This window comes from Trichomycterus rosablanca, chromosome 24 (assembly GCF_030014385.1).
Source record: "Trichomycterus rosablanca isolate fTriRos1 chromosome 24, fTriRos1.hap1, whole genome shotgun sequence".
NCBI lineage: Eukaryota > Metazoa > Chordata > Actinopteri > Siluriformes > Trichomycteridae > Trichomycterus > Trichomycterus rosablanca.
Window position 1 is genome coordinate 2,331,976 of NC_086011.1, and position 14,224 is coordinate 2,346,199.

Genomic DNA, 14,224 nt, shown 5'->3' on the forward strand with positions numbered 1-14,224 from the left:
GTCTGTATACACGTGTGATCAATCTAATGTGCAATGTTGCATGAAATGCAATTTGTTTTGCATTCTGCTCCTATTGTAAAGCTCAGCTCTGCTATTTGCGCCTACACGGACATGATTGGCTGTGTCTGGGGGTGGGAAGGCCAAAGGGATTCCTCTGCTGTTGAATAATTGAGATCAGTACAAGACTATCCCAATGCAGAACTGCTCTGTGTGAACCCACAGCATGCAGGTGAAAAGAAGCGGTTGGCAGCTGCACATGTTGAAGGGGGTGTGTGTTAGGTACAGCCCTCCTCAGCAAGGGTACAGGTCTGCAGCAGTGCAGGAGACATGCATAAATGCATAAATAGAGTAATTATGTATTGTAAAAATATATAAGATTGTTCTGATTAGAAGTAAACACCCTGATTTATGAAATTATAAAATGTTTATTGAAGTTAACAGACTGTGATCCTGAGAAAAGTTCACCTGCTGTCCTTCTGTTGACACTGCTATTAATACTGCGCTCCATCAGGAGACATTAGGGCTAAAATTAGAAGTGTGGACAGGCCAAGAGAGAAGCAAAGGACTGGAGGACGAGCCATGATACAAAATCAAATTTACCACATTATGAATGACCACAACCATGTGCTCCAGCACCAAATCCAAAAACATACGAACATACAAAACATTGGGGCTAAAGTATGTGGACACCTTTTCTAATCAGTGGATTCAGCACTTGAGCCCCATTTACTGCTACAGGTACAGGAAGCAAGCATCCAGCCATGCAATCTTCGTAGACGAACTTCAAGTTCACCCTTTTAACAGCTTCCTCGGTGTTTCTATAGCTTTCTAATCCTAACGCATGCCAATAGGTGAACTTGCTTCTCTAAGCTGACACTAGATGTCAGTACACGAAAGTCTGATGCTCTGTTATGAGTTCAAGTTCTGTCAAAAAGTATTCTTAACATGTGTCCAGTGTTTTTGTGAAAGGCTCTACAACCATGATCAAAATCAAGCATTTTGTCTGAGGATAAATTAGTAGGAATTCCTACTAGGGGCCTGGGAACCAAGTGTAGGTTTGGCTTATTAGTGGATTTTTGGGGTTTTAGCCTCACCCATAGTCTACATGTGAAGTTTACAAATTAACCACATGTGGGCAGCACTGACAAACACGGATTTAATACAGTCAAAGACATTTTAGCATCACATGTTGCTCTATTTAACATTTACAAAGACCCTGGTATTTAAACATGACCTCTAAAATACTCCAAACTGCTGAGGTACCTGTGGCAGAGGGCCACAAAATACCCCTGTTATCACTTTTGGAAAAAGTAGGCAGCTTTTCATTTATTAATTTCCAGGAACCTCTTCATTTAGTCTTTTGCATGGCAAATACACACTCACACATTTAATGAGTCAGAATAAGGTGCGATTTACAGCCACCTTACACCTTCTGCATGTTTTGGGGTGCAAGGAAACCAAAGTACCCATTCAGGCATAGAGAGAACATGCAAAACAACCCACAGACTGTTCCCAGACTCAATGTTCAATGCCAGGCTCTAAATTAAAACATAACTTTATGTAAAGTACGAATAGTGCTAGATGTGGTTACATTTCTTGACCAGGGATTGTAGGGTATTTTTTTTACCAAAGACTGTTGAGTACTGTATAGTACCACACAATGGAATAGAGGCATAATTAGGTTACCCTTCTTGGACCTCAGTGTACTGTAGGGAACCGTGCATTGGAAAACACAGCAGTTTGGTTACCAGTCTTGGCCAGGGACTGTAGGGTACTCTGCAATGGAAATGGGGACAGTATATGGGTTGAATCAGGTGTTTGTTACCTGCCCTCCCTGGTTTCTACACCCTCGTAGTACCATAATCTGAAATAGGTTCTCTTATTTATATACAGGGTCAAAAGGAACTGTACACTTCCTTCAGCACATCGGTATCGTTGCCAGATTGGGGATTTAACCACACTTGGATAGAATTGCAAACCTTGGCCAGGTAGTTATATGGATAAATATATGTTGAGACCCCTTTTAGTAAAGTCCATCCACACATGGTTTGATGGGTTTAGTGTGAAGAAACTCCAGTGGCCTGCATAAAGCCCTGAACATCTTTGGGATGAATTGGAAAGCACCAGTGGCTGTGTGCGTTGGGCTTTGATAGGTTGGCAGGACTTGCTGTCCAGGTTGCATTGCTGCATCGTTCTTTACGGGTGGTTCAGGATCTTTAAGTTTGATGAAGCATTATGCAAAAATTAATTAATCTGCAACATAAGACCTAGGGACCTGGGTTTTATCCCTGACCCTGTTTACTGTCCTTCCTCCCACCCCCCCAAAAAAAAAATGCAGAAGATGAACCAGCCTCTCTACAGTGTATGTTTGTTTGTTTATTAGGATTTTAACGTCATGTTTTACACTTTGGTTACATTCATCAGAGGAACGGTAGTTACTCATTACACAAGATTCATCAGTTCACAAGGTTATATCGAACACAGTCATGGACAATTTAGTATCTCCAATTCACCTCACTTGCACGTCTTTGGACTGTGGGCGGAAACCGGAGCACCCGGAGGAAACCCACACGGGCACAAGGAGAACATGCAAACTCCACACAGAAAGGACCCGGACCGCCCCACCTGGGGATCGAACCCAGGACCTTCTTGCTGTGAGGCGACAGTGCTACCCACCGAGCCACCGTGTCGCCCCTTCAATAGTGTATGAGTGATTAAGTTAGTAAATTCTTTTTTTAATGAACTGGCGCTTTGTTCAGGGCACATTTCTACCTCGCCAAGCCAACTGTAACCCTGACAAGGATGACTAGGAAGCAGATAGTGAAATTATGTATTTTGGGGACACTGTGGGTAAAGTGGCGTTCATTCTTGTTTCATGTGGGGCGGCACGGTGGCTTAGTGGGTAGCACTGTCGCCTCACAGCAAGAAGGTCCTGGGTTCGAACCCCAGGTGGGGCGGTCCGGGTCCTTTCTGTGTGGAGTTTGCATGCAGTGATGGCATAGTTACCTTGAAAAAGTAATCCTATTACTCCTTTAAAAAGTAACTTAGTTCCTTTATGGATTACTTGATTTTAAAAGTAACTAAGTTAGATTACAAGTTACTTTATTAGTTATATAATGCGGAATATTTCAAAGATATTCCTTTGCAATACTTTATCATTTGGCTGCCAACTTGTGTGTACTGATGAGACTCAATTGAATCCCAGAACATGCTAGTGTGAATGCATGGAAAACAAATTTTAATTTTCTTTCAAGAATATGATACAGACTGACCAACACTATTACGCTAAATCAGCATTGAAAATTGACTTTACTTTTAATAGCCTTCTACAATGCTGGAGCTTCTTAAAACGGAAGATTTTCTTTTAAATAGAAGTGTTATTTACCTGCTATTAAATTGTTTTCACCCAAAATCCGCCCAATTTGGCGGATAATCGCCCAATCTGGCAACACTGGAATGCGCAGAGCCAGCTGGCGCTTTTACTCGTAGCGCGCCACGAATACTACTAAATAGTGCTACTGTACTTCTGTAATGGTGTTGGTGGTTGACATTGATGTTGAGTGTATTACTGCACTGTTTTGGTGAAGAACTACTCATCTGAGGTGCGCTGCTCCTGCCTGCAGAAATGCTTCCGCAAAAACATTGCCGGCAAAGCGGTGGTGGGGGGGCCAGAGGGGTGGCCGAAGATTACTTTATGGTGGCCATGGCAACCACTGGCCACCCCCTGGTTCCACCCCTGCCAAGAAGAAAGCAAAAATATCTTTTCACTAAGGAAAATGACAAAAATAGTAACGCACAGTAACTTGGATAAGTAACTTGGATAAGTAACTTTAATCTGATTACTGGATTGGAAATAGTAACGCGTTAGATTACTCGTTACTGAAAAATGTGGTCAGATTAGAGTAACGCGTTACTAAGTAACGCGTTACAGACCATCAGTGTTTGCATGTTCTCCCCGTGTCTGCGTGGGTTTACTCCGGGTGCTCCGGTTTCCTCCCACAGTCCAAAGACATGCAAGTGAGGTGAATTGAAGATACTAAATTGTCAAACACTGTGCTTGATATAAAAACTTGTGAACTGATAAACCTTGTGTAATGAGTAACTACCGTTCCTGTCATGAATGTAACCAAAGTGTAAAACATGACGTTAAAATCCTAATAAACAAACAAACAAATCTTGTCTTATGTCACTTTCTGTAATGCCCATGTGGGTTTCCTGTAGATGTAGATACATCGGTTCTTCTTTCACCTCCCAAAACATGCAGAGGGTAGATTGTCTACTTTAAAATGTACATGATAAAACTGGTATTGAATAAGAATGAATAAATGATTAAATTAATTATTTTTTTTATTGTAAGTGCAGTGAATAAACTCAAGATGCTGATGCGAAAACATTTAATCTGGCAACCACATGTAGCTCCGTAAGCCAGTATCTGGCAACCCGTCTCGGGTGTGGGAGAGCCGCTGTCGATGGAGCTTCACTTCGGTCCACGTTTACTGCTGTTCGCTGTGAAAGGGGGCGGCAAGGAGCTACTTTAATCCCCCTACAGCTGTCTATTTTATTTATCTAGCTTCTCTACTGTTTATTCTTCAGGAGACGGGTCTCCTTTTGGGAACATGGCTGCTTTATCAGCCTGGTTTTGGAACGAGAAGTTCTGGCTGCCGTACAACGTGAGCTGGGCGGACTTGGCTGATCCCGCGCCCGGGGTGGAGTACCCGAAAGCCGGGCACCTACTCAGTGCCTTCCCGCTAGCCCTGGGGATATTCGTGGTCAGGATATTTTTTGAAAGGTAGGAGGAAAACGTTGGGTTTTGTTGTTTGACTGACTTGTGTTTGGAAATGATAAAAAATACAGGTTTAAAACAAGGTTCGGAAAAGAAACGAAAAAGGGGCGGTGTAAGTCAGAGCTAATGGAAGTTAGCCGGTTGGCTAAGGCTGTATCCTAATCCGAGTGTTTTTGTACTAGATAGTGTTTTATATTATCCTCAACTATGTACCTATTTGATAGACTATCGAGTGTAGATGTATCGGATTGGGACGTATCCATGTTCACTGTAACCAAAGCTGCGAACTGCTTATAACTTAATGATACTTTAAATTAGTATGTTTTTTACTTTGTATTTTATACTGTATGTATTTTATATAGTTTTGCAGGTTATAAAATATAGAGTAAAATACACAACTAAACAACTACTGGCCTTTTAACTTCAGTCTAAGCTGTGAAGGCTGTAGCAAGCAGCATGTCACGTTATAACACATTAAATATATGGTTTGTTTAAACATTGCAAATATAGTCAGTCAGCCTAAACAGTTCTAGTGTTTTGAGTTTGCTTCTTCAGTTTAGCACTTAATCTAAGAAGGTAATGGGCTCCTAAAGCTACTAAATTGGCATCCTGCATCCAGAGGTGTTGATGCATGCATGACTTTGACATGCTCTTTGTAGGATGCTGAATGATGGGCAAACTTTGGGGTAGTTTGCCACAATTGCCACCCATTTATTCGTCTAATTAACTAACTAACTACACGATCCTGGTCAGATGGACGGACCCACCTCGACTGCTTAGTTGCTCTTGATCTTATGACCATGTTGTCTGTTGCATCTGGCACTATACTTGCACCTCCTGTACTGTTTACCTCTATGAAAGTGTATCTACTTTTCATTCAGGGTTGCAGTGTGTCCTGTTTCCCTCCGGAATCACTGGGCCCACTTACACTTAAACACTTCCAGTATTTAGCAGATGCAAAACAGTGAGACAGAAACTCAGAACCTCAAACTAGCAGCTGATCTGATGGAGAGCAGGATCACCACTCGCCCCCCTCCGACTCGTGTCCAATCTGTGGCCGCTTCTTATCACCTGTCAATGTAGGGTCCCCACAGAGCCACATATGTCATTTTTATACTCACTGGATTAAGCTGTACACCAAGCAAAGAACAGCCACTGTTCCATATCAAATACCACATCATGTACTCAATAGTGGCTTCAATTAATCATCAGTCAACCAACCAGTCATGAGGTTACTATTTTGAGCACTATTTAGGAAACAGAGCGCTGTTTGAGACACAGATCTTCAGCTTGCTGACCAAAGCAGCATCTTTCCAATTTTATTTATTTTATTAGGATTTTAGCGTCATGTTTTACGTCATGTAAATTTGAGAGCCATATCAGGTAGGGAGAGACACGCTTAGCAACGTGTTACACCACCCCCAATCCTCACAAACACACACTTGCACAGGGGGTTGTGTGCACGGTGCTGTGTGTAGCCTAGTGGTTAAGGTACTGGACTAGTAATCAGAAGGTTGCCGGTTCAAGCCCCACCACAGCCAGGTTGCAACTGTTGGGCCCTTGAGCAAGGCCCTTAACCCTCAATTGCTTAGATTGTGTACTGTCACAGTACTGTAAGTCGCTTTGGATGAAAGCGTCTGCTAAATGCCGTAAATGTAAATGCACAGGCGCTTGGTCAGAGCCCTCTGTCCAACCTTTCCTTCCTCAGACACGGTCAGTTGTGTCTGTGTGGATGGCAGCCAGGTTGGTGGCTTTGCTAGTTGGTTAGACCTCTGCCCTGCCCGAGCACCTGTTCTGTTCTGTTCTCCATCACATTAATGGATCCTGTCTAGTGTCATAGTGCAAACTGTTTACTAGGCTGGAATACAATCTATTGGCTGGATTAGTGTTACCTACCAAGGGTGCAAGGCGGCAGGTTGACACCTGCATGTTGTTTGACGTTAATGTAATGATATAACGTCTATAATAAAAGCCTGGCAAAAATGATCTAACCTTTCTAAATTGTTCTTCGATCTCTTCGGTCATAACCTTTCTAGCGTACTCTAGGTCATGTGAGGAATTTAGGACCAGCTTTTAAAATTACATCACAATTCCTTTCTGAGGTTTGGCAGTTTGGTAGAGGCTGTCCGCTATACAAATGAAGTTAATGAAGTGTTTAGAACGAGCCAAGGATCTAATCGTAGAGAATGTGCCTCAGAGCTTAGTTCAGAAGAGCAGAAATGATAAAACTACAGCCTCACTGACCTTCTTGTCATTTCACTGAACTAGAAGTGGAAGTGATTAGAACGGCAACACTGACGGCTCCTCCTACACACCTGCAAAGGTCAGTGGCTGAGACTGGAAGGAACTTTATGAAAACAGAAGAAGCCCAGACAAAAAAAACAACATTTGCTTAACAATTAGTTACGTCTGGACAGCAAGACGACGGAGAGTGTGAACTCTAAAGGATTCTAGAGGCATATCAGCTTGTAACACCATTCATACTGTAAAACATGGTGGTGGTAGCGTGATGTTGTCAGGATTTGTTTCGGCAGTATAAAGAGGCATACATAGGTGCATGGATGGTATGGAGGAGTGGTCTGTTACCCTAGCCCACCACCTGCTCCAGTTTCAAATCAATCATGTCTGAAAGGGGGATGGTCGAAGCCCTGCAATGGATTGACGTGCTGTCCAGGGTATTTCTGCCTTATGCACAGTGTTTTACGGCTGGTCTTTGGGGGAACTCCCTACATATTTATCCATATACCTTTGCTGCTGGCCCATACTGATCAAAAACGCAAATTACGTCTACACACAGTAAGGGTGTCCTGTTTGTAGATATTTATAGACTCCCTTTTGGGAATTTATTGGGATTTCTGTGGGCAGGTTTACATTTTTATTGGATGGGTAAAAGGTCCTGGGTTCTTTCTGTGTGGAGTTTGCATGTTCTCCCTGTGTCTGTGTGGGTTTCCTCCCACAGTCCAAAGACCTGCAACTGTAACCTGTAAGCAGTAATGACCTGTGCTGTCATGTGTGTAACCGAAGTGTGTAAAACATGACAATAATATCCTAATAAATAAATATACAGTACTCATTTTGTACCCAGGATCAGTTCCGGCCCTGTTTTTGGGAAATGGGATCATCATTGCAATGCTGTGTTCACATTGACACACTTTTCTTTGCTTAAATGGAAATAACAAAATGAGGGATTTACATATGCAGTACCTTCTTTACTTTCCACAAATCAACTGTTTGTAGCTTTCCAGTCAAATCTGTTGACTCTGATACAGAGATACTCGCCTCACCTAAGCAAAACAAAATTTGGCTAGGACGCTGAAGAGCTACGGGCGTGTGTGTACATTTGATTGGTTCCTCAAAAGCCACTCCTTCGAAGCTCGCACCACGCATCCTGGGAATTAGCAGCGAGCCCGAGGGTGAGGAATCTGCTCGCCAGTCTCGGTCTTGTGATCTGAACTACACATCCGAGTTAACCAGCGTGAACGAGCCTGTTCGGTCTGAGGTGACCAACAATGAGTGTGTGTCGTGAGGCTGCAGCAGATCTGAATGTGCATGATTATATTTGCGTAAATAGTTTGCATGTGCACAATTCGACCAGGTGTTTCGAGAAAAGGTTAAATGTCTGTGCACAAAGTGAAGTTTAGGTCTGGACCGAATGTGGATGTAAGTCAGACCAAAAATAATTAATGAAGAAAATATTTTAACCACTAACTGTTGCTCTTTTTATGTCTTTATGTCTTTTAAACCTGGTTTACTAATCTATCCTTAGATTTCAGAGTCCAGTTGTTCCAGTTAAGATTAAATTGAAGGTGTGGGTTGTGGAGGTGGCCTTTCCTATAAAATGTCACTCAAAACCCGAAATCAGTGCCGATCTGAGACCTGTTTGGGTAAATCCCGTCCCAGTCAAAACACACTTTAAAGGAGCTTAGATAAAAGCCACGATGAGAGAGAATGTGTGCGGATGAGAATGTGTTTATAACTGCCTAGCGGTTAAGGTACTGGACTAGTAATCAAAAGGTCACTGGTTCAAGCCCCACCACTGCCAGGTTGCTGCTGTTGGGCCCTTGAGCAAGGCCCTTAACCCTCAATTGCTTAGACTGTATACTGTCACACTACTGTAAGTCGCTTTGGATAAAGGCGTCTGCTAAATGCCAGAAATGAGAGTGGGTGTCTTGCAAAGGTCAAACCAAAAGCACAGTAATTGTGGTAGTACAAGAACACAAAGTGAAAACCACTAACCTGACAAACCTTGCTGCATGTTTCGGTATTGTCAGTATTGCTAAAGGGCCCCCCGGGTGTTTTCATCGTCATTCTTGGTCATTCTGGGATGATGCTCTGTGAATAAATGGGAGAAAAACCCAACTGAGATGCTGAGGCATGGCATGAAGAGGGCTGTTTATTAGGAGAAATCACACAGAAATCACAAATTCCTACCAGTTATTAGGTACAAAGGGTTCACAAACTTTCTTCCTGTGTGGTTTGTGCTGTTGCACACTCACTCCTAGAAAGAGCAGCAACGAATGAAGGTCAGGGGTTCACATACTTTTCCTTGCAGCTGAAAATTGATTGATATTCTCCTATCAGGAACTGTCACGGTGGCTAAGTGGGTAGCACTGTCGTCTCACAGCAAGAAGGTCCTGGGTTCGATCCCCAGGTGGGGCGGTCCGGGTCCTTTCTGTGTGGAGTTTGCATGTTCTCCCCGTGTCCGTGTGGGTTGCTTCTAGGTGCTCCGGTTTCCTCCTACAGTGCAAAGACGTGCAAGTGAGGTGAATTGAAGACACTAAACTGTCCATGACTGAGTTCGATATAACCTTGTGTATTGAGTAACTACCGTTCCTGTCATGAACGTAACCAAAAGTTTAAAACGTGACGTTAAAATCCTAATGAATAAACAAACAAACATCAGGAACTGTCAAGTTTGGCTATTTGTTAATGTGCTGGGGGTGTTAGTATTAATATTAGGCTTGGTTATGGTGATTGATTGGCGTTCTGATTGGGGTCACTGCATTTGCGCTTAGTGATTCCGGGGAAACTGGACACACCGTGACCCTGACTGGGATTTCTTTTTACACTTTTGGGACCCGGACGCTCACTCACCTAGGTGCCGATCTGGGGTCTATCCGGACACTAGGGTTCGAGTGTGTGTGGGTACAATTCTGTGTAAATGGGATCTGCAATCTGATGGATGCTATACAGCAGCAGGTCAATGAACCAGAACGACTTCAGCGTTGGTGTGTGTGGAGTGAACAGGGAATTAAACAGAACAGTGTTGGGGAAGGGAAATACGCAGTGCATGGTTATAATTACGATATTAGAAATACTCCAGTATGACGACAGTTCTCTGCACGTTAGACGTGACGTCAAGGTTGCGCAATCAATCAGAAGGACCGTCTGTGAGCGCACAGCCCTGCAAGAAAGTCTAAACACCTTGAAATTGGCGATTTGGTTGGATTAAAAACTATTAAATGGGTTACCCCATTATTAAAATCCACATGCGCTAGTAACCTGGTCGACGCGATGCGTGTTGAAGCGCTTGAGCGATGATGGAACCAGTTGGAAATGCTGATGCTATCTAGCCCGTCTTGTTACGGTGGAGTCTTTACATGGTTCAAGTCCGGTTTTGCTTGTTCTGTAACCGGTGCAAAAATGCTCCGAGCAAACACAGGGCCCAGCCTCTCGAGCGCCGTGTAACTTCACAGCTGCAGGGATGGATTAAAAGGAAACTTAATTGAACACATTTTAATACCTCCGACGGCTAGCAGGTTTAAACTTCCAGCCACCAGTTTAACATCGTGCTAGATTCACGTAACCTGCCTCAGAAATTTCAGTAAATAAAATAAATAAACTTAAAAAGAGCCTCACAGTGAAGATAAACCGGAGCAGCGCGCGCGTGCGTGCGTGTGTGTGTGTGCCTTTAGAAGAGACGCTTTGTTCACTGTATCGCTATAAGTGATTCATTGATTCACGAGTCATTTTTCGCGAAGCGTAAGTTTCTCTTCTCAGTTATCTCTCCGTGTTTACTGTTATTAATTAAATGTCGTGGTTTTAAATAAACACCAGCTACTACAGAACATTCTGTGTGACTCTCTTACATTATAAAGCTTCATTAAAAAGCTTAATTAAACTGCTATTACCACAGATCTGTAACCGACCGTCAGACTCGTTCCATCTAAGGAGCTAAAAGTTCAGCAGATGATCCTGAACTAACGAATTTGGTAATGAATAAACTTTTGTCTCTGATTGGCTCTGTAACGTTTTCTGTTCTCATCTACATCACAAGTAAGAACCGCTTACGATTTACCAAAGTGAACCAGGAGTTTATATAACGTGCTGATAGAATCCACTCAGATGTGACCGGGTTGAATTATCTTTTTAAAGTAAATATTACAATCAGCAAAATTACATCGTATGTATGATGCACAACGTTAATGATGTTATTTTAGGTCATGAAGAGCTTTCACTGTGGTTTCTGTACGATGGTTGATGAATGGTGATGTGATGGTTGGCGCGTCGTAGCTCAAAGTCTGGATCGATCCACTGAGCTGTTAACTTAACGTGATCTTTATATATCACACGATCGGATCGGCTACTTTTAGGAAATATCGCCGATCGCCGATAGCATATTTTGATTAAAAATCGGCCGATACCGATTCATAGCCGATCGATCGTCCCATCTCTAATCTACACACTAGACTCCCACTATGCCTACCTAAAAACCCTAAAGGCCTCAGCATACTTCACGCGGAGACGACGTTCGTCTGGCTTCTGCGACCACCGTGACGTAATTGCGGAGAAAGCGAACAACCACGGACGGCCTCGAGGCGCACATGGAAGCTGGACGAACTCCGCAGACGAGGTCTGCGTGCCATGAAAACAAACATGGACAATTTTGAGGAGCGTCTCAACTGTGATCATCGGCTGCGTCCGAAATCGGGTAGTGTCTCCCGAATACGTAGTGTTCATTAAACAGTACACGAAAAGTACCCGGATAATCTAGTGCTTGGACAAACACGGCACACTTGCGTACTGAAAGAGCTTCTGTACGGGCCGAGCAGTGCGCACTTGCCTCTAATTTAGTACGTACTGTTTACGTTTGCGATTTCGGACGCAGCAATCGTTTTTCGGTAGTCATAGCAGCCGCAACGGGCAAAACGAAACCGCTGGAAAGATGCCAGCTCGTAAGCTCGCGGAGGCGCGTTCGGCTTCGTGCGGCTCTCGCGAACTCGGTTTCACAGGGAGTATGCGGAGGCCTCAAGAGGGGCGCAGGACAGCGGACGGTTTGGAGCAGCCGTGTATCGGTGCGCTCTCGGTGCAGGTCCCAAGACCGGAACAATAGGAGGGTTGTGTCAGGAAGGGCATTTTTACCAGATGAAATGTGCAGATGAAAAGCCGGGTTTGCGGGCGGAGTCTTTTCTTTAGGTCGAGCTAAATAAACACTGTTCAAGAAATGCGATGGTGACGTTTCCTTCGCAGCAGCCTGTTTTATTGCTTCTTTTCATGCGTGACTGGCAGGTTCGTGTGTATATAGAGTTTAAAGTCATGCTGTCGAACCAACAACGGGCCGAGTCATTTTTAGATGTGACCAAGTACTACAATAAATTCACCATAGATCTTGAAGTACGCTATTAGGGCAGTTGTATCCTAGTTGTTAAGGTACTGGACTAGCAATCAAAAGGTCACTGGTTTAAGCCCCACCAATGCCAGGTTGATACTGTTGGGCCCTTAAGCAAGGCCCTTAACCCTCAATTGCTTAGACAGTATATTGTCACAGTACTGTAAGTCGCTTTGGATAAAAGTGCCTGGACAACAGTATTGGGACACCACTTATTACAGGTGTAATAAATCAGTTATATAAAGGAAACTACACGCTTCTGACTTTGCAGCAACAGTTTAGTGAAGGTCCTGTCCTGTTCCAGCATGACCGTACCCCTGTGCACAGCTCTGGAATGAACCGGAACATCAACTGAGGACACAAATGCTGTCAGCTCTTACCGAATAGGCACAAATTCTCACAGACGTGCGCCAAAGTCTCGTGAGAAGCCTCCTCAGAAGAGCAGCTGACGTTATAGCTTCACATCTAACATCGGTCAAGTCTCTCTCTCTTGGTCTTTTACGTTCTAGGATTTTGCTATTTCTGTTGCTGTACCTCCTAATTTGTAAAACTGTGCACACCGAGGACCTGGTTTGCTTATCCAGACTTATTTTTGTATCGATCATTTGCATTCACAAAGCAGGCAAAACCCGAATGAACTTTCTGAGATGCAGTTGCAGCTAAATTTGTAATTTACATCATGCAAAAAAACAACACTGATGTTTTGGAAATGACAGCGGTCCATTCCCGGTCTTGGATAATTCGGATGCTGACGTCATACTTCCATAGTTCCAGGACAAAACGAAGACGTGAAGGAAGTTATTTTTACTAAACTACACCAAACTTATGGAAACCCAAAGCCAGTTTCAACCCCAGTCGCGCCACCAAATTATTCAAGCTTTGCGGCACCTGATATCCTCACCGATCCGCCGATGACGCATCACTTAATGGGCGCGCCGCTTAACCCCGACCATTAACCCCCAGCGTTATCTCCAGCCTGGCACTCGGGTTACACTTCACCCTCCTGTGGGCATCCGTCACCTGGTGTTTACTTTAAAGTCCACCCATCTCCGAGCTCGTTGTCCTCGTCTGCTTTGTTCAGAGGCTCGTTCTGCTCCCTTGTCGGGAGTCGGCGTGCCGGATGTTTCGGGCCATGCCAGCGTAACCGGCAGCCCAATTAGCTTAGTTGGTCTAGAGAGGATTGATGAGGTTGCAGTGGGACGAGACGGGACGGAGCGATGAGGAGCGACACCGGGTAATCCAATTCCCTGCTGGGGGAGCTACGTTTCCCATCAGGCCTCGGTGCTTGGTCTCCTTATGTTTACGTACTCGTTTTGTTCGGCTCTTCGAGCTCCTGGCGGGGGTTAAACATTCTGGCTTATTGTCACATCATTATTTGCAATCAGATGCTGATGAAACTGCTAATTATCCCCAATAAAGACCCAACACCTCCACTGGTCATATCAGAAATTTGATGTTTGTGACACTCTGCTAATGGGCGTGGTCAGTCTGAGATTGAGACATTTTAGCAGGACGTTCTCCACCATTGTGGCACAGCTAGCAATTTCATCATGACTCAGCAACTAAGCTTTACCTAACTTACACTTCGTATTAACTGCAAACCATGTCATTACATTGTATTGTATGTCTTGGGTCTCAAGAAATACACGTGCCTGAGGCAGGAAAGGTCACATAGGGTTTTCTCACCGCTGTACCTGTAATTTATGTGATTTCTGAGTCTGGGCGCTGACATGAGTCAAGGGGGGTCCACATTGAGCACAGTGTGTCTCTTTATACACCAATCAGCCATAACCTTAAAACCACCGCCTTGTTTCTACACTCACTGTCCATTT

The 14,224-nt window shown here is 43.9% G+C and overlaps 1 protein-coding gene across 2 annotated transcripts in view; it reads left to right on the forward strand.

Annotated features, from left to right (window-relative positions):
- The first annotated feature begins 4,477 nt into the window (after nucleotides 1-4,477).
- Nucleotides 4,478-14,224, forward strand: part of cers5 (ceramide synthase 5) — a 30,871-nt gene continuing 21,124 nt past the window's right edge. For both annotated transcript variants that reach the window (XR_010007510.1, XM_062987132.1), the window contains exon 1: nucleotides 4,478-4,789. Coding sequence is in view for 1 of the 2 variants with exons in the window: in XM_062987132.1 (XP_062843202.1) it covers nucleotides 4,617-4,789 (173 nt within the window). In the remaining variant the exon portion in view is untranslated. The remainder of the gene's footprint in view (nucleotides 4,790-14,224) is intronic.